This window comes from Physcomitrium patens, chromosome 14, assembly GCF_059467195.1.
Source record: "Physcomitrium patens ecotype Gransden chromosome 14, ASM5946719v1, whole genome shotgun sequence".
Lineage (NCBI taxonomy): Eukaryota > Viridiplantae > Streptophyta > Bryopsida > Funariales > Funariaceae > Physcomitrium > Physcomitrium patens.
Window position 1 is genome coordinate 4,806,376 of NC_143423.1, and position 24,135 is coordinate 4,830,510.

At 31.6% G+C, this 24,135-nt stretch overlaps 2 protein-coding genes across 2 annotated transcripts; both read left to right on the top strand.

Annotated features, from left to right (window-relative positions):
• The first annotated feature begins 10,524 nt into the window (after positions 1-10,524).
• Positions 10,525-13,819, top strand: LOC112291897 (uncharacterized). The gene is made up of 2 exons (XM_024539866.3): positions 10,525-12,227; positions 12,797-13,819. The coding sequence occupies exons 1-2, from the start codon at positions 11,883-11,885 to the stop codon at positions 13,388-13,390; spliced, it is 939 nt and encodes a 312-aa protein (XP_024395634.1). The 5' UTR covers positions 10,525-11,882; the 3' UTR covers positions 13,391-13,819.
• Positions 13,820-22,435: 8,616 nt separating this feature from the next.
• On the top strand, positions 22,436-23,498 carry LOC112291676 (large ribosomal subunit protein P2y). The gene is made up of 3 exons (XM_024539449.3): positions 22,436-22,608; positions 22,779-23,011; positions 23,281-23,498. The coding sequence occupies exons 1-3, from the start codon at positions 22,521-22,523 to the stop codon at positions 23,305-23,307; spliced, it is 348 nt and encodes a 115-aa protein (XP_024395217.1). The 5' UTR covers positions 22,436-22,520; the 3' UTR covers positions 23,308-23,498.
• Positions 23,499-24,135: the final 637 nt, after the last annotated feature.

The window sequence follows — 24,135 nt, forward strand, 5'->3', positions numbered from 1 at the left end:
TGGACAAAAAGAAAAAAAGAAAAAAGAAAAAAAGAATCTACTATGAAATTGATTTTTAATATAAATACAAAACATACATTTTTTGCTCCAATTTCAATGCTTTGATAATATGTATGACCTTATATTGACAACATGGCAATAAACTACAAGTGCATTATTTCTCTTCAACAATGTAGTATACATATTCATAAGATTTTATAATAAATGCTTTCTTTCACCATCAAATGCAGTGGTAATTATCAATTAAAATCTTATCCTCAAATTATTATTTTCAGTTTTTTATTACAATAAGATATGCATTATAAGATAACTTCTAAATTTATACTAACTATTTGGTCTTATCACACATTGGCTCTTATTGCACATCATGTGTACTCCAAGTTTTGTGTCTATATCATCTACTATACCATATTGCAACTTAAGACTTGGCTAAAAACAAAAAAAAATTCATAATCTTGAAGAACATAAATCTTCTAGTACCAATTGGATATAACATGTACAAAATTTAATAGTAGCACAAGATGTACTTAGAAAAAAGATTAAAAAATGGCAATCAATAATCTTTTTCAAAGCAAGCCTCAATTACATTAGTCAATTAGTTTTATTTTCTTTATTTGTAGGCTAGAAGCACCACTTCACTTTCTATTAAAGTTTCTTTTATTAAGAATCAAAAACAATAAGTTATTCAAATGTTTCTTAAAAATCTCCTTAGTTTCTCTTAGTCCCAATTCAATTCTTAGGATTGAAATTCTTTAAATTGCTCATCTCTCTCAATATAAAAATCCTTTACAATTACAAGTTCTTTCTTCCAATTCTTTCTAAGTCTTTCAAGAATAGCTTGAGATGACCTATACTAATAAAATCAGACAATATTTTTGATAAATTTTGTCTTTATTCCATTAGATTTTGATCCATATCTAATTTCTTAACTAAGAAGAATTTTGTGACGTTGGATGCTATCTTTTCAGAGATTTTTGCTTAAATATAACATAACTTGAAAGATGTCATATCATTAGATTTCATGAATTTTTTTTAATACAAGTTAAAATAAATATCCATAGGTAGATTTTTGATTTTTGCATTATTTTTGACTTTCTTCTCTTTTCTACCATAGAATTTAAAAATAAGTAATCTTAGATTTTTTTCTATAATAAAAATATAGATTGTTTTAGAATTCTATTCTTTTATGACTTCTATTCAATTCTAAGTTGTAAACTTTGTTTTATTTATTACTATTCTTTAAACTAAATAAGCTTTAATTGGTCCATTTTAAAATCTAGTGGATTTTAATATTTTTCTAATGTATTTGAAATATATTTTGGACCTCTATTACTACCTCTTTTTATTTTTATTTTCATGTAAACTTTTATAAAGCATAGCCTTTGCAAAATATAAATAAATTAGTTAAGATTTACTATAAAAATTATCTAAATTAGACTTTGATTATAGTTTTGAAGATTTGATCTTTTACTAAAAAGTCTATATAAAGTTTTTAAAAATTATTTTGAATAAAAAACTTTTAAATTACTTGTTTTAAAATTAAAAAAATATTCTATAAAATAATGATTGAATAAGGTGACATCATCTATTTAAAATTAAAGTTTTCACCTTTATAAAATATGTCTATTTTCTTAAGAATCTTAAATCTTTCTCCTTTATATGATTTGATAAGAATCTTGGATATCTTTTAATTACAAAAAATATTAAAATATATATATAAGAAAAATTAAAAAAAATATATATATATATATATATATATATATACATATATTTGATTTTATATTTTATAATTTTTTAATAAATTTATTTTATAAGAGAATAATATTTCCTACCACTATTTTATTTAATCATAAGGTCATTAGTTCTTTTTTGTATGATATAATAAAAAAAATACTTTTATAATTCTTATTTTGGTCTTATTATGGTCGTTCACTTCTTATATTTTCTTCTTATTGTATCAACTCATTCTCAAGTTATGCAATATCTTATTATTTATTCTAATGCTTCTAATCTAGACCCTCATATTTTAAACCACCAAACTTACTATTTGCAATTCTTTGAATTTAAGCTTTATAACATATTATCTTACCTTTTTTTTGTAACCCATGTTAGCTTAGTAATACATTGACCATTAATTCCTTTTAGACTCATCTAAATGATTATAATAAAAGATATATTTGGTTGAATTATATTAGATTTGGTGCTTATTGTGCATCTTTAAAAAAAAGTTATAAAACAAATCTTTTAGTATATATTGATTGTAAATCTTTATTACTTAAATTTCCAATGTCATTTTTTTGTTCTACAAAACTTTGAAATAAAAATTTAAATTCTTTGTTTAAAAAGTGTATACTTCAATAAAAAAATATTATATATATAATATATTAAAAAAAATCCGTTTTAAAATTATTTTAAAATAAAAATGTGTCTTTTTAATAATTTTTTGTTCTTAATTGGATCGTAGATCTTACATTCTAATTAGATTAAATCATGAAATTAATTTATAAATTACAAATACATAAACCATTATATTGAAAACCTTTCTTATTATCACAAATATACATATTTGTTCTAATATTTATTTATATGATTAAGTAGAAATAGATAAAAGTAAATTTATTTAATAATATTTTTTAGAGATGCTTTCTAGAAGCTTCATAGACATTTCTTTGATTTTACATGTATATATTGTTGATTGGTAGGTTAAAAACTTAGTCAATAAATTAACCACATATATGTAGCTTACAGAACAAGCTAATATACATGTAAAAAACTTGCCTAGCAAGTTAAGATATTTGTCTTGCAAAGTCAACACATTTTGGAAGTCCTATAGGATATCACCACATAGCTTCTAATTAAGAATATATATTGAGGCAAGAGTGAAGTCTTCTTCACTCTTATCAACACCTCTTCAGTCCTTAATCTTGTCTTAAGACTTTTTAAGTCTTCTTATCTTTGGCAATAGCCATTCTAATTTAATACTATATTATCTTTGAGTGATTTTTTAGTCTTTTCAAGTGACACAAGATTGTGTTGATATTTTAAATTTTTGAAGTTCATGTCCTTGACAGTTTAATAAGAATGCTAACTTATTATTTTTGTCTTGTTTTAGAAGTAAGTGGATTATCTCACTTATATTGTTGCACTTATATCTAGAATTGTACTCTCTTAGTTTACATCATTAATAGAAAAAGATTCATGAATCTTTCATGATTTAAATTCATTTCTAAAAAATTTTATGACCATATTCAAAGATAGTGATTAAAAAAGAGTAGTAGAGATTAAACTCTTATCTTTATGATAAGAATCATAGTTAGCTACCATATATGCTGCTAAATTTTAAAATCTTATTTATGACATGGACTAAAATGACAAAGCTCTTATCAATCAATTTCAATATGGATTGAAAGATAACATCAAAGATTTATTATTGATTATACTGTAAGCAAAATCTTTTTAAAATTTTGTTGCTTAAGCCATTACATGCAAAAATTGATTATTTAAAAAGCATCAAGAATAAAGATTTGGTTGAAGAAAAATAAGCCAAGTAATAATGGCAGCTCTTAAGTTTTCAAAAACTTCTTTAATAAGGATGGAACCAATAAAAATTAATACAATATGTTTTAAATCCTTCACTAAATAAAAAAAATACTTAAGATTGTCAAGAAGATTTGTACGTATATTGTGGAGAAGCTAAGCACCATGTTCAACATTATCCAAAGAAGCAACATAATTACAAAATAAAGAGTATGATTGCCAAAGAAGACAATATGTTGGAAAATAAGATTCTCCAACTACAATAGGAATCGTGCCACTAGAATCATGTACAACATGTAGTAAAGATCCTATTCTCTCCTTAGATCCTTCATTTTATTTTATAATAGATATATATCTAGGACCTAAAAATCACAAAATCTTTGTATTATTAGATTTAAGAGCCTCAATGTATTTTATAGACAAAGATTTCATCAAAAAATAAGAAATACCTTTAATCAAGAAAATTAAATCCATACATATAAAAATCATTGATGGTCATTTGTTGTCTTCTAGAAATTTTATTCCTGAGATTATTTCTTTAGATGTAGCGATTAAAGATCATAATAGTATAGTAATATTTAATACAATAAGTTCTCCCTTCAATCCAATTATCTTAGAATTGTTGTGGTTAGAAAAATAAAAATCTTAGATAGATTAGATTTCTCATAATAAGATAAAAGGTCTTACTAGAGTTTAATCCAAAATATTGATAATGAAGTAGAAATAAATAAGCCTAGTACATCCAAGCTTTTATTAATAGGTATAAGAGCTTTTATGCATGCGACAAAAGAAAGGCCATCTTTTGCTATATATGCCACATTTATTTTTGATGGTGAAAAGAAGTCAAGTAGTATTCTTAGCTGATATCAAGTTTTTCAAGATGTTTTTGAAAAGATCAATGCAAAATTCTTTTAAAGCATCAATCATATGATTGTACAATTGATCTACAAGAAAGAGGTCAACTACCATTTGGATCAATCTATAACTTATTACAAAATCAATTGATTGCACTTAAGGAGTATATTAATGAAAACTTGACTAAATTCATGTGTCATTTGAAATCTCCAATAGGAACTCTTATCTTATTTGTGAAAAATAAAAAAATAAAAATAAAAAAATCTTTGCAGATGTATGTAAACTATTAATCTTTAATTATAATTTATTTAAGAATCTATTAGAATTGTTAAAACTTGTTGTTGCAATATTCTTTTTATCTTCCATAGCTAGGTATCCAGTGCATTCTCAAGCTAAACTTCATTTAATGTGATATCAAAACAACTATGGTTTTTTTTATTTTTTTTTATTTTTTTCTTATAGATTTTATCACGAATCTTTTAATCTCAAATTTTTATGATATTATATTTGTGATAGTAGATTTTTTACCAAGATAGCATATTTTTTACTATGTATAAAATCTATCATAAGTGAAGAAATGGTTGAATTTGTTTTTATAATATCTATTGCTATTATGAATTATCCAAGGATATTATATCAAATAGGAGGATTCAATTTATATTAAGATTTTAGAGAATCTTTTTCAAGATTTTAAAAATAGATATAAAACTCTCTTTGGCTTTTCATCCTCAAATTGATGGATAAATGAAACAAGTGAATCAAATTTTGGAGCAATATTTGAGGTGTACTATCAATTATTATCAAGATGATTGAACAACTGTTTTGCCATAAGCAAAGTTTGCGTATAATAATTAAGTACATTCTTCTACTCAACAAACACCTTTCTTTGTCAATTATGATTATCATTCATAATTTGATATTTTTTACTTTTCAAAAGTTGATAACCTTGCAACAAAAGATTTGATAAATTATTTGTTAAAGCTATATACAAAAATAAAGATATAGTTAAAGAAAGCTCAAGAATAATAATAAATCAATGTGGATGCCTATCACGAAAAACAACCACAATTCAACATAGATGACAAGCTATGGCTACTTTGTCACAATATGAAGACTACTCCTCTTTGTGACAAGTTGGACTATTATAAGCTTGAAACTTTTTTTATTAGTGAACAAGTCAATTATGTTGTTTATTAATTACATCTATCAAAATCCATGAAAATCCATCTTGTATTCTATGCATCTCATTTTGAGTAATACAAGACAATGAATATCTCGAAAAGAAGGAAAATGCCACCTCTTCCTATAGAAGTGGATAATAATTAAGAGTTTGACATAGAAGAAGTTTTAGATTTAAGAGATCACTGTCATATTATAATTATTTATACTATGTAAAAATTAACTAAAATATATAATATATTTATAAGTGTTGATGTATATTAAAGTGATTAGTAGGTTAATTTAAAGTGAATTGATATAAGAAAATTTATTTTGAGATTTACCTTTGTTGATTATAGTATTTAAATTATATAAGATTTAGATATTTAGTAAAAAATTTAAGGAGAAGATTGGGACTCAAAGATGAAGGTTCAAATCTCTAAAAAACTTACTTGGAGGAATGAAAGCAAGGTATGGATGGATGAAGCCTAAAGGTAAAGATCTTCATCTCCATTGGTTGAAGGCCATATCTAATAGATATTCAGCAAGCTATTTGTGACCATAATAAGGATTTTGGCAACTTCAAAAGAGGCATTTAAGAATCAAAAGCAAAGATTCTAATGTTTAGAATTTTGGGTACAATTTGTATACAAATTTTAGAGGATTTGGAGTTAGAGAGATGTAGTTATAGCCGTTTGAAGTTAATGTATCTTTTTAAGACATTTTATTTCTCTTTTGAAGATACAAGGAGTTTTATGACAGATTTTGGATAACAAGAGGTGTATTTATAAGGATGATTTTAAGATCTACATCTTTTATGAAAGAATTTTTGTATTTGAAGTTTTTGTGAAGAAGTTATAAAGCATTGAACATAGCACATGTAATTCAAAGGCAATAAATGAGTTGTTTTGTTGATAGTAATAGTTGGAACCATATCTTAACTTTTCAAATGAATTTTTGGCTCAAAACTTCTAAAAATATGTGTTATTAGGTTAAAAAGATATATATCAAAATTTTATGATATTTGAGTACTTAATTTGTGAAATATGAAGAAAATTACATACAAATATATATAAAGAAGGATTTGAAGCTATTGTTAGGGTTTTGACAATATCACAAGATCTATAATGAATTTACAGTTGAAATTTGTTATGGTAGTTGTTAAAAGTATATCAATATTCCGTGTAAAATTTTGGTTTATTTAAAAAATCCAATCATAAGATATAAGCTGTTAAAATTCAAAAAAAAAAATCATCTTAAGGATATACAAGGTTTTATAATATTTTTATCACATTTTTGATGAACTTTGGTACTTAAGACTCATGTATTAACATAATTTTTCCTATAGGGACAATTTTATATATAAACTTGGTATTTTTTTTATCTTGAGACTTGGTTGAGTAATTAGTGACAACTAAGAATCTAGTGCTTCCTTAAGACAAATTCTCTCTACTTTAATAATGCTAAAATAGATTATAATGTCTTGTTTATTGGTAAAAATATGATATTAGAAAATATACATGGAAGCCAGTAAAAAATCTTATAAATGTAACAAAGAAAGTTGAGATTTTTTATTGACAATATCCATCAAATTAAAGATGAAGAATAGAAAATTTTTATTATAGAAGAAATAAGATTTAAGGAAGATAGAATTCTACCTTCTATCATTGTTTGTAGCTTTTATATATTTGTAATACTAAGAAGATGAAGAACCAATAACCAATAGATTTAATTCAAGAACTATCACTTATTGACTTATCAAATGAGACATTGCAATTATTACAACCTTCAAGAGAATGTAATCAAGATGAAGATCTTCAAGAACAACATGTCACTTTTTGAATACATGGCAAGATACAACATATTTGATATTATGATCTTAGAAGATATTTCCAATATTTGGTGATTTTATTAAAAGTAGGAATGACTTCTAATGGTATTTCAAATATTTTATTTGAAGGAAGTTATAAAGGCCTTAACAATGATCAAATAACATGGTAGTCTTCTCCCTTTGGTATGAGACATTATCAATGGATGAGAGGACCTATCAACCATCTTTGAAGAGAACAAAGATTAGAATATGTGATAAGCATAATTTGTCACAACTTGGATTTTTTCAACATATGATAACCTCTTTTCATAGGATTCATCCTTAAAAAAAATGATAATGTCATGGATATATATATGTTCTAATATTTTCTTATATGAAAAAATAAAAATAGATAAAAATAGATTTATTTTATAATATTTATTAGAGATGCTTCCTAGAAGCTTCATAGATATTATTTTGACTTTACATGTGTTTGTAGTTGATTTATCGCTTAGAAACTTAGTCAATAAGTTAAACATATATTAGTAGCTTGTAGAACAAGCTAACTATGTAGTGCATATATAAAAAACTTGCCTTGCAATTTAAGATATTTGTCTTACAAAGTCAACAGGTTTAGAAGGTCCTATAGAACATTACTACGTAGCTCCTAGTTAAGAGTATATATGGAGGCAAAAATGAAGCCTTCTTCACTCTTGTCAATACTTCTTTAGTCTTTAATCTTGTCTCAAGACTTTCCAAGTCTTCTTATCTTTGGTAGTAGTCATTTTAGTTTAATATTGTATCATCTTTGAATAACTTTTTAATCTTTTCAAGTGATATAAGAGTGTATTGATATTTTAATTTTTTGAGATTCATGTCTTTGACACCTATACAAAATTTGGTTCTTATTATATTTAATAAATATACAAGAGAGACCTACAAACTATTGCTCACTAAAAATATGTTAAGTTGGATGCAAGTTGCTTATCTAATAATACTCTTTAAAAGATTTCATCACATTTTGTCCTTTCCTTACATTCAATTATATATCTATAACTTTAATTGTTAAAGGTAAAAATGTGCTTTCAAGAATATCCTTATCTTGACTTATTGTTCTTTACAAACTTGTTCCCATTTTATGAACCCCAATCCAACCCTAAAAACACTGCACCAAAACCAACTTTCTCCTGTTTGTTGCACTCACACACTCGTCTCCTTAATCTTTTCCTAGCCTTACTAGGAAAAGATATGCGGACCTCCCAACTGCAGACCAATGTTTTTTTTTTTTTTTTTTTTTTTTTTCTTTCTTTCTTTCTTTCTTTCTTTCTTTCTACTGTTGTTTTTTTGTTTTGTTTCTGCGGATGATCAGTATGATATTGTGAAATGATTGCAGAGGTCATGAAGGGGTCTTGTTCTCTGAAGTTTGCAACATTTGACCTTATCAACCAGTGTAACACTTGCATGACCAGTCCTCACCCACTCCCCTTTCCAACTGATATACAAGCTCTAAGTCAAACCAAGCTTTAGGTCGACAATGTGGACGTGGGGCCACAAGTTTTCTGGCATGCTCCTTCCGAATTTGTTGTTCTCCGGGTACTGGTTTGCATCCACTCCCGACCAGATTGAGAAGAAGTTCAAGTCTTTTCACTTGTGGGTCGTCTTACTCGGTGCTGCACTGCCACAAGACACCAGGGGGTAACAGACCCACTCACCTGCCCAGTAGTAGGTTTTGAATTGAGACTGCGGAGATCATCTTCTTTTTCTTCAATCCACTGAATATAGAAACTGTTTTTTCACTTTGACTGCGCCTTTGACAATTTTCACAACTAACAGTCAGCAACATTGAGAAAAAAACATGACATTCCAGAGTTCTTTGACAATGCAATTACAGCACCCTCAATATATCTGCACATTATAAAATGCCTCCGTGCTTATAATGATTACTTTGTTTCGAATATGCAGACCTGAAATGAAAGTCTGGCTCATGGAAACGTGGACCACAATGTGAAATCTAAACATGAATTGGGCCTTATTCGCTTTGGATTGGGTCTCATAATTCAATCTAGATCAATGACTAGGGAGTGCATGACCAATCGATTACGAAGTAAAATAATTTGACCATAGAATTGTCCTTCCTTTCGTGAATTCATACATGGGACATTGTGTAAGAAGATATTGGACAGGCTCCGTGGCCATCTCTACATGTTGAAGCGGATCTCTAAAGGAAGATCCAACGATCTGTGGCTTAAAGCGGGTTCCCAGCCCATGTCGCAGAATGAGGCAGTCAATTCTCATCAAGGACTTTCTACGAAGTATTGCTCTTTGGGAATATACGTCATCAATGAAGCACGCTCCCTTGTCGGATTTTCGTACTTCATCCGTTTCAGACAAATTCACGCCGTAACTCGGCTTTTGTGACACGTTACCGCAGAGGACACAAATATATGCTTTGAATGAATGCAGTCACCCACGAAGAGCCCATATGTATACGTACACACAGGCACACGCACATATATATATATATATATATATATATGGCTCTTAAGCTGGGGTATAGTTCCCAGTGTAATAGTGATGTCACTCCTTCCACCCCAAGATCCTCTACCCCTTTATTTGTCGAACTTGGCAGGATCGTGAAACTGTCGGCCCTCGCCAGTAGAACTAAAAGAGACAACAAAACCTGCAACTCTGAGATGGCTTCCTCCTAACGCAACCCAGAATCCACCCCAAGTTCGTCCAGGAAGAAGCTTAATTCTAATCACTACAATAAATGCACTCAGTCGACGCCCACCAAGCTCGCGCACTCCAACCCACTGGTCTATCCATCGATGACCCCGATCACAATCGGTCGCCTCAAGTGGGGCCACTAGAAAGACGAGGGCTTTCACTAGTCAAAGACGCAGTTACCCGGAAGGGTTTTCTTCGGGTTATCGGTCATAGATCCCCCCGCCCCCCGGCAGCGAGCAGCAAGTCATCACCCTTCACGGCGAGAAACAGAAAAAGCGCGGTGCAGACTCAAGGCCAGGCTCGTTGGGGGAGTTATACCATGGTGGCGCGATCTGATTGGCCAATCGTCAGCCGGGAACGACCGGAGGCGAACATGGGGACGGGGCGGGGCGGAGATAAGAGTCTTATCCTGGGGCCTCGTGTTTTCGGAAGCGGACCTTTGTTGCACATCCCCCATCCAGTCTTGCCTCGTCGGTCAGTTTGCTGTGCGGATCGAGAGTCTCGGTGACGGGATCCTCCTTCACTCCCTCCCTCCCTCCCTCCTCCCCACCTCCCGTCCCTATCACCGTGCTGTTCCTCGCGCAATCCGATGGGAAAGAATCGGCACCCGGAGATGCTCCATTCGCGGGTTCCATGTCGAATTCTCATGTCATGTGCTCAGAGATTAGTGCAATAATCACGCGGGTGTTGTGAGGTTGGAGCTTGTGAGGTGGGTTGAGGAATGTAGGAAGGAAGGGGAGGGAGGGTTGGTTTCAGTCGAAGTTGCCCTACTAGAATGTGGTTGCAGGTGGGTGGAGTCTTGGGGGGGTTGAGTGTGTGTCTGTGTTGAGGATTTTCCTCGTCGGTGCAGATTCTTTCGAGCACGTTGTTGGGAGGATGTGGGTTTGAGAGTCTAGTTCAATAGGAACGTGATGGAGGATGTGATAAAAGTCAGAGACGGGCGGGGTGAGCTGTAGTCTAGGAGCTTTACCGACTATTTGGGGCAAGTTCGTTAACTGTTTGTTATGGTGCCGATGTAGCAGTGTAGACGCATGCCGTTGCCTTCGAAGGCGCTGCAGTTGAAAGATTAGCTGGTGTTGTAGGAATCGTCTAGCGTTGAATGGGTCGAGGAATCTAAGAAGGGCGTTCTGAAGAATTCCGAGCTCTTGAAAGCACCGTGCCCTGACAATAAAGAGAAGTTAAGTACACGCTTAAGTGAATAATAAAATAAAACTAATTTTTTTTGTCGAGAATACAAGCTGCATGAGAGTGTAGTCTGGTTAGCTTTAACCTATTCAGTGATCTAGTAACTAACACAGGTCCGCAATAAATTCTGCAGTTATCTACCTTTGAGAAATACAACTTGGTGAACGTCAGAGCTTTGACCAGTCTTGAGGGCTTGCCAATTGCTGTGCTAGAACTGGATTCTCGATCCTTCATTGCGGCTATAACTGCTGCCATCCTCACCCAATCTGTCGACACAATTGAATCTAACGTAAAATCTTAGTTTAGTACGGTTATAGTACCACAGTAATAGCGACTGTATTCTTGATCGTTGCTCCGAATCTTTTATGTAATAGGCCTGGGAATAAGTCACCACTAATTTTGTAGGATGACAAAGACTGCAAGATCGTAGCATTAAGTTATCCTAACACTCTAACCCTGCGCCGTTGACGAGTTCCGCATTTTAGAAAATAAAATAATAGAACTTCGGTGCAGATTGTAGAAGTCTTCCCCTCGCGCTTCACGGGAATTTACTTTACTTTTTGTAGCAGATGAATCAAATGTAACGATATTTCCCTGACGTGTCCCAAACATGGAGAACCGTTCACAACTTGCTCAGCAGCAAGCTCAACAGCAACAAGATGTGCAGCAGCAACAGCAGCAACAGACAGTGAACAATATGATGGCCCAGCAGCAACCTCAGATGCAGTACTCACAGAACATGGGCACTCAACAACCATACCAGGGCTCTCAGACAGTAGGAGGCCCCGATACTTCACCATCTCAAGGAGGTCAGATGCAAGGGCAATCTCCTGCAGCTTATCCGGCTGCCTTAGCTCAACAGCAGCAGGTTCAGCTTAGTTACCAGCACCTTCAGCAGCACCACCAACAGCAGCTGCAGATGTTCTGGGCTAACCAGATGAGTGAAATTGAACAGGTCTGTACTCCAGTATTTATCTATTTATTTTTCGTTTAGTGTGTGTGTGCGTGTGTTTTTTGTTTGTTTGTTTGTTTGTTTTGTTTTGTTTTGTTTTTTTTTTTTTGGTTCTTGTAATAGATATATATATATATATATATATACATATATATACATACATATATATATATATATATATATATATATTAGATTATCGGTTGAAACCAACGTCTTTTCGTTACATTGGCAGTTTTAATAGTCGTAGAGTAAGTATTAAACAGCCAGGATCCTTGAAATGTATAGTTGATGTAATCTAGGTTTGGAAAACTTGCCAAAGCTTTTTTTAAGTTATCAGAAAACTGACCTTATGATGAATCTGGGCATGTATTGGTAGTCGAGCTTGCTGGGGAGTCTTTTGTCTGTCATAGAATCTGTTAGATGAGATGTGATCCAGGCAATTGTTCCGTGTATTACAGTCCTAAGGAGCTTCAGGGTTGATGCCTGGATTAAATTGAAGAATCTTGATTTAAATTTTGCACATGAGCGTCAGCGTCTTTCTAAATATTAGCCTAATACTGATCGGTTGGCAGGCGAACGACTTCAAGAACCATCAGCTGCCGCTAGCGCGCATCAAGAAGATCATGAAAGCAGACGAAGACGTGCGGATGATTTCTGCAGAAGCACCAGTTCTGTTTGCGAAGGCCTGCGAGATGTTCATCCTAGAGTTGACCCTGCGATCGTGGATACACACTGAAGAGAATAAGCGGCGCACGTTACAGAAGAACGACATTGCAGCCGCCATTACTCGCACAGATATCTTCGACTTCTTGGTGGATATCGTCCCGCGTGACGAACTCAACAAGGAAGACGGTATCGGCGTTCCTCGGGGCACCATGCCTGTGGGTAGTCCTGTCAGCTACGAAGGGGTGTATTATGTGCCGACGCCGCAAGGTCCAGTTCCTCAACCCGCGATGGTCTCGCCTGCCATGATGGGCAATCAGATGTTTGGCGCAAGGCCGGCCATGGCCATGGACCCAACAGCCATGTACCATCCGCAGCAGCAGCAGCCGCAGCGACCGCCCATGCAGTACATGCAACAGCAAGCACCAATGCAACAGATGTGGCCGCAGCAGACAACGCAAATGCCGCCCACTCAGCACACTAGTATGCCGCCAAGCAGTTAACTAAACCTTTGTTCCTGAGGTTCGCAGGCGTGAGGCCGGGTTGGAGGTTGTCGTAAGGTTGCTGACATATCCATCCATGCAGACTGACGTGCGATGGGCTTCATTTCTGCAAACTCGGCACCCACAGATTGTGTGATTGCTTTGTAATCTCCTTAAGTGATAAAAAAAAAAGAAAAAAAAGGGGGGGGGGATAAAAAAAAGAGGGGAAAAAAAAAGGGCAGCTTAGAGCAGTCACTAGTTTGGTCTAGGATCGACAGACGAAATCCTTGAGCAGGATCTGTTGATGTCTCTCTCTCGCAGCCTGCTTGTTGGGGCTCTGCTTGTAGCTTCCGGAACTGTATACTAATTCTCAATCTGTACTCTAATGGACTTGGAATACCTCGTATGAAAGCTTCAAGCCTCGACCTTATACTTGGCGTGTTGATACAATCTCTAGGCTCCGGAGCTTCAATGCATCCTTCCTTCGAAAACCCGGGTGTGACAGTGCTAATTTCTGGAACGGTATTGTGAAATTGTTCAGCAAGCGGGACGACTTTATATGTCGACATCGCTGGTTTTGGAGTTTGTGTGCAGATCTAGGAGTGCGAGCTTGATCGAAGTGAGAGCCGTCGTCATCTGTAGACGCAGTTTGGGTCAGGATGGTCATCCCCTAAGGTGTTCTGTACCTCCTCATGTCGTTTGGTGCTCATGTTAAAACCTGCACAACAAATTTAGACATGAAGTAAAGCGCAGAGTTGCCGAAGGACGACGTGCTAATTCATCGTTCCATGGATATGAGATACTTGCCTCGCCCCATCAGCTTGCTTGCAGCATCCCACACACTTCCTCCCTTTCTAGACTACAACAAGAGCATTTTCTGATCGATCGACTTATTCTTGTTGCTTAAGATTGTGTTTATGTTAATATGCAAGCTTGATTACATTGCAAATCTTTTCCATTACGACAGTTAAACTTTCAGGTTCATGATTGTTAAAGATTGGTCTGCAACAATGTTGAAGCTGGATTCATGAACATTTGCACAAATTATTATTAATGTAACAAAGTTTCCTCGAGGTTCTTTCAAATACTCTTGTACCTTCATTTATATTAGCTATGATAATAATAAAAAGGTGAAATAATTGGATCATTTTGAAACATTTCTTCAATACTATGTTTAAAATGTCTAATTGATGCATTTCTTTTTTCTTTTTTGACAAGCACAAATTAAGATAATTTATTGTCTTAACTTGGCTTGCCTTAAATTATAAAATATTAGACATATTAGTTGTCAATATTTTAAAAACTTCTTAGACAATTAAAAATTAGAGTTTTTATAGTGTAAAATAATGATAAAATAATAGATCATATGATAATTAATATATCAAGGTGTTATTCCATTAAATAGAAGTCTTAAATAGAAGTCTTAAATTCCATTAATAATTCCATTAAATAGAAGTCTTAAATTTCATCTAATTATTTATTTTTGAATTTTTAATTAATTGGAGATTTAACTTTGACAATACATGCAAAATCTTGTACTTCAAAGATTAGGTAATTTTTTAAAAAAAAATTATAGTACTTTACTCTTTCAACAAATAGCATAAAATTGTACTTCAATCCCATATAAAAACAAACCATATGAATGTATAATAGTAATGAAAGATTCTATTTTCAAAATTATATGTAATCCTTACATTTGAAACAATATGAGTAATTGTTTGTACATTATTGTGTTCTAAAAGTCGATATAGTATTTTGATTTTAATAGATGGAAGCTTGAGTTGAAAACTTTGTAACATTATAGAGATAAGGTGTTTATAGAGTGATTCCTAAACAAACTCTATCATCTTCTTTTAAAGTCTTTTTTTTATTACAATTTTTATTTTTAATTGTTGCATGCATGCATTTGATTTGTTAAAGAATATTGTTAAATTTTAATGTTTTGATTATAAATAGTTTACAAAAATATAACATAATTATGTATATTTAGGTATTATTAAAATAAATTTTTATTGATATTATTGAAGAAAGGAACTTTGAATTCACAACACATAGAATTAGCAAGGACTTTCAATTCTAATGCCTTCATCAATAAATCAACAAACATGTCTTTTATTCCATAATATTTTATATTAATCACTCTCATTTCAATCTTCTATCTTATGAAGTGATGTTGAATGTTAATGTTTTTGGTCCTTAAATGATGTTTTGGATTTTTTATAAATGTAAGACATCTTTAATTGTCACACTCCATTGAAGTTTCTTTTATTTGCATTATTCCTTTGTCTTTTAAAAGTTGTCCTAGTCATATTACCTCTATTATATCATGGCTTATTATCATGTACTTTGCCTCTATTGTTGATCTTGCAATTGTTGGTTGTTTCTTACAATTCTATAAAATAGCTTCTACTCAAATAAAAAAAAATATATTCTATTATTAACTTTCTATCAGTTGCATCTCCAGCTCAATTTGGATTACAATAACCATGCATTATAATGTTATTACCTCCAAGCCATAATTTCAAATACAAAGTATCTTTTAAGTACTTTAGGATCCTATTCATAGTTGCCCAATGGATTGATCTAGTTTTTGACATGTCATGGCTCACAACACCTACTATATAAGCAAGATCCACCTTTATACCAACCATTGCATATATAAGTAAGCATATTATTGTTTTGTATAGGATATCTTACATTTGACCTTCAATTTTAGCAAACTCTTTATTTGTGAGCTTTATCAACTTCAAATTGGTTTCTAAAGGTATACCAATAGGCTTATATTCCTCTATGTTGAATTATTTCAATATTTCTTCAATATACTAGCTTTGGCTTTATTATAATGGTCTTTTTAGTACGATTTCTTATAAACTCCACTCCTAAACAATACTAAAGCTCTTCCAAATCACTCATCTCATCTTTTTTTTTTTTTTTTTCTAGCTTTGCTTTCAACCAATTTATCATCTTTAAGATATTAGTTAAGATAATAAAATCATCAAAAAAGAAATTTTCAATTAATATAAATTTATCTCATTGCATTACATATACGGAATGATCAGCCTTACTTTTTTCAAATCCTTTATTCATAAAAAATGTATCAATAAGTTGATACTATGTCCTTGATAATTGCTTGAATCCATACAAGGATTTCTTCAATTTACAAATATGATATGGTTTACCTTATTCAATAAATCCTTGAGATTGATCAATATAAATATCCTCTTCTAACCTTCCATTTAAAAAAATTATTTTTACATCCATCTGATTCATTTCAAAGTCTATTTTTGCTCTAATTGCCACAATGGTTTTAATAATATTGAATTTGGCCATGAGAGCAAATGTCTCATTGAAATCAACACCAACAACTTATAAGTAGTCTTTCACAATTATTTTAACTTTGTATCTTATAATATTATCTAATACATCTTTGTTAGTTCTAAACACATTCTTACAGCCAATTAAAGATTGATTTGATGGAAGTTGAGTCATTTCTCATGTTCTATTGTTCATGAGTGATTTGTATTCTTCTTTCATAGCATTCTCCTATTTCTTAGCATCCATAGACTTCATTGTATCATACAATTTTAATGGATCATCAAGAATTACAACATTGGCATGTTTTTCACTTATTTGAGGAAAGATGTGGTTCTTCTAATATTCACCGAGCTATTTTTTATCTTTTAAAGGATATCTCTTTTTACTTGATAAAAATTCATCTCCTTATAGTCTAAGGTCTCTTGTAACCTTTTCTTTTTAAAGCTTGTCCCTTCACATTTATTAGTTGATACTTCTCATCATCATCATCTATAATATTTCAATTGTCTTTAATGTTAGTTTTGGTAATTGTAGATACACTTTGGTCTACCTTCTTTGACTCTTCATCTTAATTTGTATTTCTTCCATCTTCATTGTCATCATCTTCTTCTTCTTTCTTTATTGGATTTGAAGATATGTCAACAAACACACCATTATTCCCACTTGGACATATTTCCAAGTGCTTACAAGTATTCTTATGCTCCAAAAACTCTACATCATGACTCTTGATGATCTCATTGGTTTCTAAATACATAAGCATGTATGTCCTAGTACCTTCACAATATCCAACAAACACATATTTTGTACCTTTTGCATCAAGTTTGAACCTCATACAATTGAATATCTTTGAATAAGTAATAAATCTAAAAATCCTCATGTGTCAAATATAAGATTTCTTACTATTCTAAGTTTTTTTTGGAATCATTCATTTAAATGGATTTGTAGGGCACTTATTTTTTGTATACATTATAGTAACCATGGCTTCCATCTAATATTCATATTCAAGGTTTTGTACATGAAGCATACTCTTTGGCATCTCCATAGTAATGTAATTTGTTCTTTCAGCAACTCCATTTTATTGTAAAATGTAAAGAATAGAGGTTTATCTTACAATGCCTTGATTCTTCAAAAATTCATCAAAATGCTTCAATATATACTCACTTCCATCGTTTGTATGCAATAATTTGATCTTACATTCACATTGCTTCTCCACAAGTATCTTAAATTCTTTAATCTTTGAAAAATATTTAATTTTAGCTTTAAGGATGTAAATCTACACTTTTTCTAAAAAAATCTTCAATAAATGTGACAAAGTACCTTGCTCTTCCAATCAATGGCATCTTCATTGATCCACAAATATCAAAATGTAAAATCTTTAATAATTTGCTAGCATATATTGTAATTCTTCTTTAAAATAAAGCCTTTTGTTGTTTGTTTTAGATACAACCTTCAAAAGTAAGTATTATGGCATTGTGGTTGAATTGACTAATATCTAAGCTACTTAATATGAATTAGAGCTCCTTCATGATTTTGACATTCAAATGACCAAGTTATTGATGCCAAATTCCAAATTTATTTTAATTTTGTAGAAACTTAGCAAATGCCACCACTTCAACTCCATTCACCTTCTTACAATTGATGAAGTAGAAATTGCCATCTCTTAAGTCTTTGGCAACATATTATCCATCCATTCATGTCAAATTGAACTTTATAACTATATGATATAAATTTGGTCACTAAAAAATTTTTTTCTTTATCTTTGGCTCATGTAAGTCTTTCTTCAATTTGATCATTTTTATTTGGTCCTTTACTGCAATTTCGACTACAATAGAGTCAATTCTAATGGCTTGTACCATGCTATTATCTCTCAACCAAATACTTGTTGTTGAAATTACTTCACAAGTGTCAAATAAATACTTGTATGGTATTATGTGCTTAGTAGCACCCAAATCTATAATCCACTTATATAGGTAGCCATGGAGACTCCTTTATTTGCTATGAAAGTATAATCATTTCCACCAAAATTTTTATTAGCATTGTTTGGATTCTTCCTATTTTTTTATTTTTATTTTTGACTTTATAGCAATTTTTTACAAAGTAACATGATTTTTTAAAAATATAGTAATTTTTATATTATTTTTAAAAATTATCACATTGGTGAAAATAACCACCTTTGTCTTGTCTTGAGAATAGAGCCAAATCATTACTTTGAAGGTCTTTTTTTTCCACTTGGTCACTTCATAGACTAATCTTATTGTGATATAATTTATAGTAAGCTCCTTTATGTTGATAAACTCTAATGCCACAATGAAGTAGTTGTATGACTCCAAAAGGCTCATGAGTAATGTCAACACAATATCCTTATCATTAATTGACTTGTCAACAACTGTTAATTGATTTGTAAGTGCTTTTACCTTGTTGACATGAGCTATGAGGTCATTTCTTTCTTCCATCTTTATTATTAAGAACTTTTTTCTTATCCAGAGAATATTAGTAAGGTTTTTACTTTCATAGATGTTACAAAGAGTCTTCCATGCTTCCGCTAATCCATTACAAGTAATTATATGTGAAAAATTGGTATCATTTAAATTTATTGCAATCATGCGAAAAGTCTTCCTTTCACAATACTTATACTTTTTCTTCACCTTAACATGAATATTTTTACTTAGAGGCTCTTCACTTTCATCAATAATATCCAAAAGGTCCAATATAGCCAATAAAAGCTTCACTTTTTTCTTCCAATAGTAAAATTATGACCTCTAAACTTCTTAATCACTTTTAAACCCTCACCCTCACTCAAAGCCATGTCTAATGAAGATGTATATTAAAGAAAAAATAAATAAAAATAAAAAATAGAGTTTTCTAAATAAATAAGAAGGTATAGCTGTCTTAAAAATCCAAAATGCCTTCTTTGTGAGTAATCTAGTGATTTCATGCTTCAATCACTCTAAACTCTCATAAAAACACTTCTTATCTCATAATTACCTTTTTATCACTATAAAAAAATATCTTATGAAATTCAGTACATAAAAGCATAATATTAATGTATCGATGATATAATTTAGCAAAAAAATACAATATTAGTATTGAAACAGGACCAGATATTCTAAAATATAAAATCTTACTAAATCCATAACAACAAAGATCTCAATACAATGTAAGATCAAGTACACTAGAACAAAACTAAAAGTAACTAAATGGAATGGACCATGAAAGATAAGACTGAGTAAAAGAAAATAGAATCAAATAAAATCTAATAAAACCAAATAGAATGAAACAAGAAAATCAAACTTTATTCAGTGAAAGAGTCTAAAGCCATACTTAACCAAATGCCCCAAATAGCCTCAATCAATCCTATTTATACTTTATTTAATTATCTTCAAACTTTCTAAAATGTCCATAATTATAGACCCTATTAAAATAACCATTCTTTTTAGGGCCCACCATTAAGGACAACTAAACTACCTTTTTAGAAGATTCTAGAGATAGGCTCTACCATAATAACCGCCTTAAGTCTTTTTAGAAGGTTCTATGGTAGATCCTACATGAACCACTATTCTAACTCCAATTCTAGAAGCTTCCCCAAAACAACTCCAAATACATATCTTTGTATGCAAATATTATAAGCACCTTATCTATGCTTTGTTACAAGTATTCTATAACATCATTATAAGGTGGTTGATACCTTCTAAGACAATGAATACACTTAACAACAAGTAAGAATAAAACTACATCAATAACTAGATGCAAAAGGAGGTTTAGAAGATATCAAATTCTAACATCAATAACAATTGTGAGATATACTTTTCACAACAAAAAAAACTTTAAAGAACTTCAAAACTCAAACCTAAAAGTGAGTAGGCCCATATCCTATTACAAAAATAGACTTTTGAAGTCACAACACATAGCATCAATAAGGTTGCTTACAAAGAGAGTATGGAATAAGATGTCTCTAACTTCCTACATTCATTACTTATACGTGGTGGCTGCTATCCTATTAAGCAACCTCTATCTTTTCATGATTAGATCAATTTAATATTTTACCAAGACTATCTATTCATATCTTATTTAATCTAGATATATATCATTAATATATTTTCTATATTTTTAAGATCTTTTGTTCTTTCATCTAATTTATCTTTTAGCCATTTTATATATCAAGAGCCAACCCTTTGACTAATACTAATTTACTTAAAGTGATATTCTCTATAATAAAACTTATTCTATTTTTACTTATTTTTACTTATTTTAATAGATATTGCTATTAACTCATTACTTTTAAATATTATACTTATACATAAAAATTATATTTATTCTAAAAAATTATTATTATCATTATAACTAAGTAATTATATATATAAGTATTTATTGAATTAATTAAATAAATATTAGAGATTCTACTTATATCAAAAATTTACAAATGATATTGAATTATTTAGAGATCTTTTTAAACTTAACAATATTGATTTTGTAAAAAATATTTTGAATTCATGATTCAATGTATATATATTTATTTCTATTAAAATTGATTATTTCTAATCTACATTAACAACTCTTTTATGAAAGCAAAAAAATTCTACTCAATCATAAGAATATAGAAAATAGTTATAATAAAAAATAACATCGTTTATACTTTTCAAGTATTATATAGTAACTTATAAAAGTATAAATCATATTATCTTCTATAAAAATAAATCAAAATAAATAAATAAAATTATATATATATATATATATATATATGTTTGAATGCCAATTCAAATAAAAATAAATATTTTTTCTTTTATAATCTATTTGAGAAATATCCATAAAAAATATTTTTTTAAAAAAAAATTATTCTAATAAGTATAAAAATATAATAGCATATTATATTTTAGCAAGATGCTACTGAAAAAAATATTAGTTTTAGTTCATAATTCTCATAATTTACTTCTAAATAATATTGGATTAAGATTATGTGATGATCAACAACAGACTATTTGCTAAATAATAATATTAGAAGTATTATAATATTTTAATGAACTTGTATAAATTTAATAGGATAAATTTAATTTGGTAATTTATAAGATGGTTTCTTAAAAATTTATCAAGAAAAAATCTATCAACTCGCAAACATTATTATATACACTTAGAAAAAGATTTAAAAGTCATTTAGAATTTCTAAGTTAATTAGATTTTAGAACATTACAACAATATAAAATTCATTAAGAATAAAAAATATTGTGAAAAAATTGTATAATGAAAATCTCATGTAAAACTAATTTTATATATCTCATAAAAAAACATTCAAATTATGATATCAAATAGAATTAGATCTTACCTTGTAGCTACATAATTCATGATGACTAAAAAAAGATAAAAAGATTCAATATTTTAGTCAAATCATACTAGTTCCAATTATGAATTTAAATCTGCTCTTTTCTCCAAACAAACCACAAAATGGCAACGATGTTCCCATTTAAAATAAAAAAATAAAAATAACGATTATTGAACAAGAAACACCAACAGGGGATGAATGTTGGATGAAACGCGAACCAGAAATGAGAACGGAAAACGAGAACGAGAAACGAGAACGAAGAAAACTCGTCGACGGAAGAGACGAAAGAGTCGAGGCCGGCCTCCCTTAACAACAGATATCAAGAGCACTTAGGAACCATGGGATCTAAAATTCTCTCGTGGCATCTGAGCCGTTGCGTGAATTAGGGTTTCATAGAAGAGGGTTTTCGGTGCACTGGGGAAGCTCCTCCATGTTTTCGCTTGCGAGCTCTGCCCCTGCTCCTCCGCAGCTCGCTCTTTCTTTCACTCGTAGTGTATTTTGTTCTGTTGCCTGCCTGCCACCATGAAGGTTGTGGCTGCCTATTTGTTGGCCCTTCTGGGAGGCAACTCCGCCCCCAGTGCCAAGGACATTGAGTCCATCCTCGGCGCAGGTAATTTAGACCGACATAACTTGTGACGAAAATCCTAGTTTATTGTTCAGGTGAAATGGTTTCCAAAGGAGGTGGCTTGTGTCTAGCCTTGTGGCGAACTGTGTATGTCTCGGTGGGTTGGCTGGGTGACTTCAGGTGTTGAATGGCTTGCGTATGTTATTTTTGCGCAGTCGGCGCTGAGGCGGATCCCAGTAGGATAAGTCTGTTGCTGAAGGAGCTGGAAGGGAAGGACATTCTGGAAGTGATTGCAGCGGGTAAGGAGAAGTTTGCCTCCGTGCCCTCGGGTGGAGGTGGCGGTATCGTCGTGGCTTCTGGTGGTGGTGGCGGTGGTGCCGCTGCACCAGCTGCTGAGGAGAAGAAGGAAGAGTCTAAAAAGGAGGAGGAGAAGGAAGAATCAGATGATGTGAGTTTAACATTCTCTCAACTATTTCGAAAGTTAGGTCGTTTAGCATGTGACTCTTTGAAGCCTAGTTTACTTTGTTGTTTTGAGTGTTTAAGCACACAAAATTGCTTTCATTAACACGTGGAAATGGTGTCTCATTGTTATTGCTAACTATGGTGTTTGCGGCCTTTCATGCCAAGCTTCAACGTGTTGCCAATGGCTAGTTTAGGTCTCTAATTAGGTTTTCTCTTCACTCGACTCACTTATTGCAACTTGTTGGTTCCCTGCAGGACATGGGCTTCAGCTTGTTCGACTAAGGGTTACGAATTGGTATTCTGATCTAGTGCATTTGATAGAACTGGACATGCATGTCCTGATTGTGTATGCAATCACTAACTTGCGGCTACAGATTTTGGGATCCTACTGTAGAAGAATGTCACTTTTTACTTGTTGGGATCCTGGTTTAGACATCAAGAAGTTGAGATCTACGACCTAATTTTGTTTTTCAGTGTCCTCTGTTGTACCTCGTGTTGTCGATTTTGTGGTTTTTTCGTCTTCTTGTGATTCGATCTGCCTGTCTTGACTTGGATCCGCTTGGAGATCCTGCTGTGACGAAAGTCAGTGATCTGGAATTTTTTGTGTAAGGTGTAAGGTATTTAGCCCTCTTCATCGCGATTCCGACCAATTTGCTTCAAGCGTTTCCATTTTAATTAGTTTAGAGGTGTGAAGTCTGACTTTGTTTGGTTCGTGGAAGTGAAGAACTGGCCACCGAGGACCTCATAATTCCACTCATTCACAGTAAGTATGTGGTACTCAGGATGTTCGGCCCGCTGTGGGAGATCCCGTAGTCCCACATTGTAGAGTATTATGGAACAATGCAACTAAACTAGGGCGTAAAAGTATTAGTTCGCACTTGTGTCCAAAGGAATTGTCTCTAGTCACATGTCATTAATATCATGGTTATTTGTTTCTCGTTCCGAAACCATTATGACCGATAATTAGGGGAAAAGCAAGAGTGGTACTCATTTGGCTCTCATGGTCAAATGAATGACTGTTAGGCTCTCGGAGGAACGAATCCTTTTAAAAAGAAAATTGGGAAAGGCAGTTGTGATAGCCGTGTATGTGCTTTCTAAAAGAGGCTATGT

Coding starts and splice junctions, on each gene's coding strand:
- LOC112291897 (XM_024539866.3), top strand. CDS start 11,883: ATGGAGAACCGTTCACAACTTGCTCAGCAGCAAGCTCAACAGCAACAA. Junction 12,228..12,796: donor AGATGAGTGAAATTGAACAG/GTCTGTACTCCA, acceptor ATCGGTTGGCAG/GCGAACGACTTCAAGAACCA.
- LOC112291676 (XM_024539449.3), top strand. CDS start 22,521: ATGAAGGTTGTGGCTGCCTATTTGTTGGCCCTTCTGGGAGGCAACTCC. Junction 22,609..22,778: donor TGAGTCCATCCTCGGCGCAG/GTAATTTAGACC, acceptor ATTTTTGCGCAG/TCGGCGCTGAGGCGGATCCC. Junction 23,012..23,280: donor AGAAGGAAGAATCAGATGAT/GTGAGTTTAACA, acceptor GGTTCCCTGCAG/GACATGGGCTTCAGCTTGTT.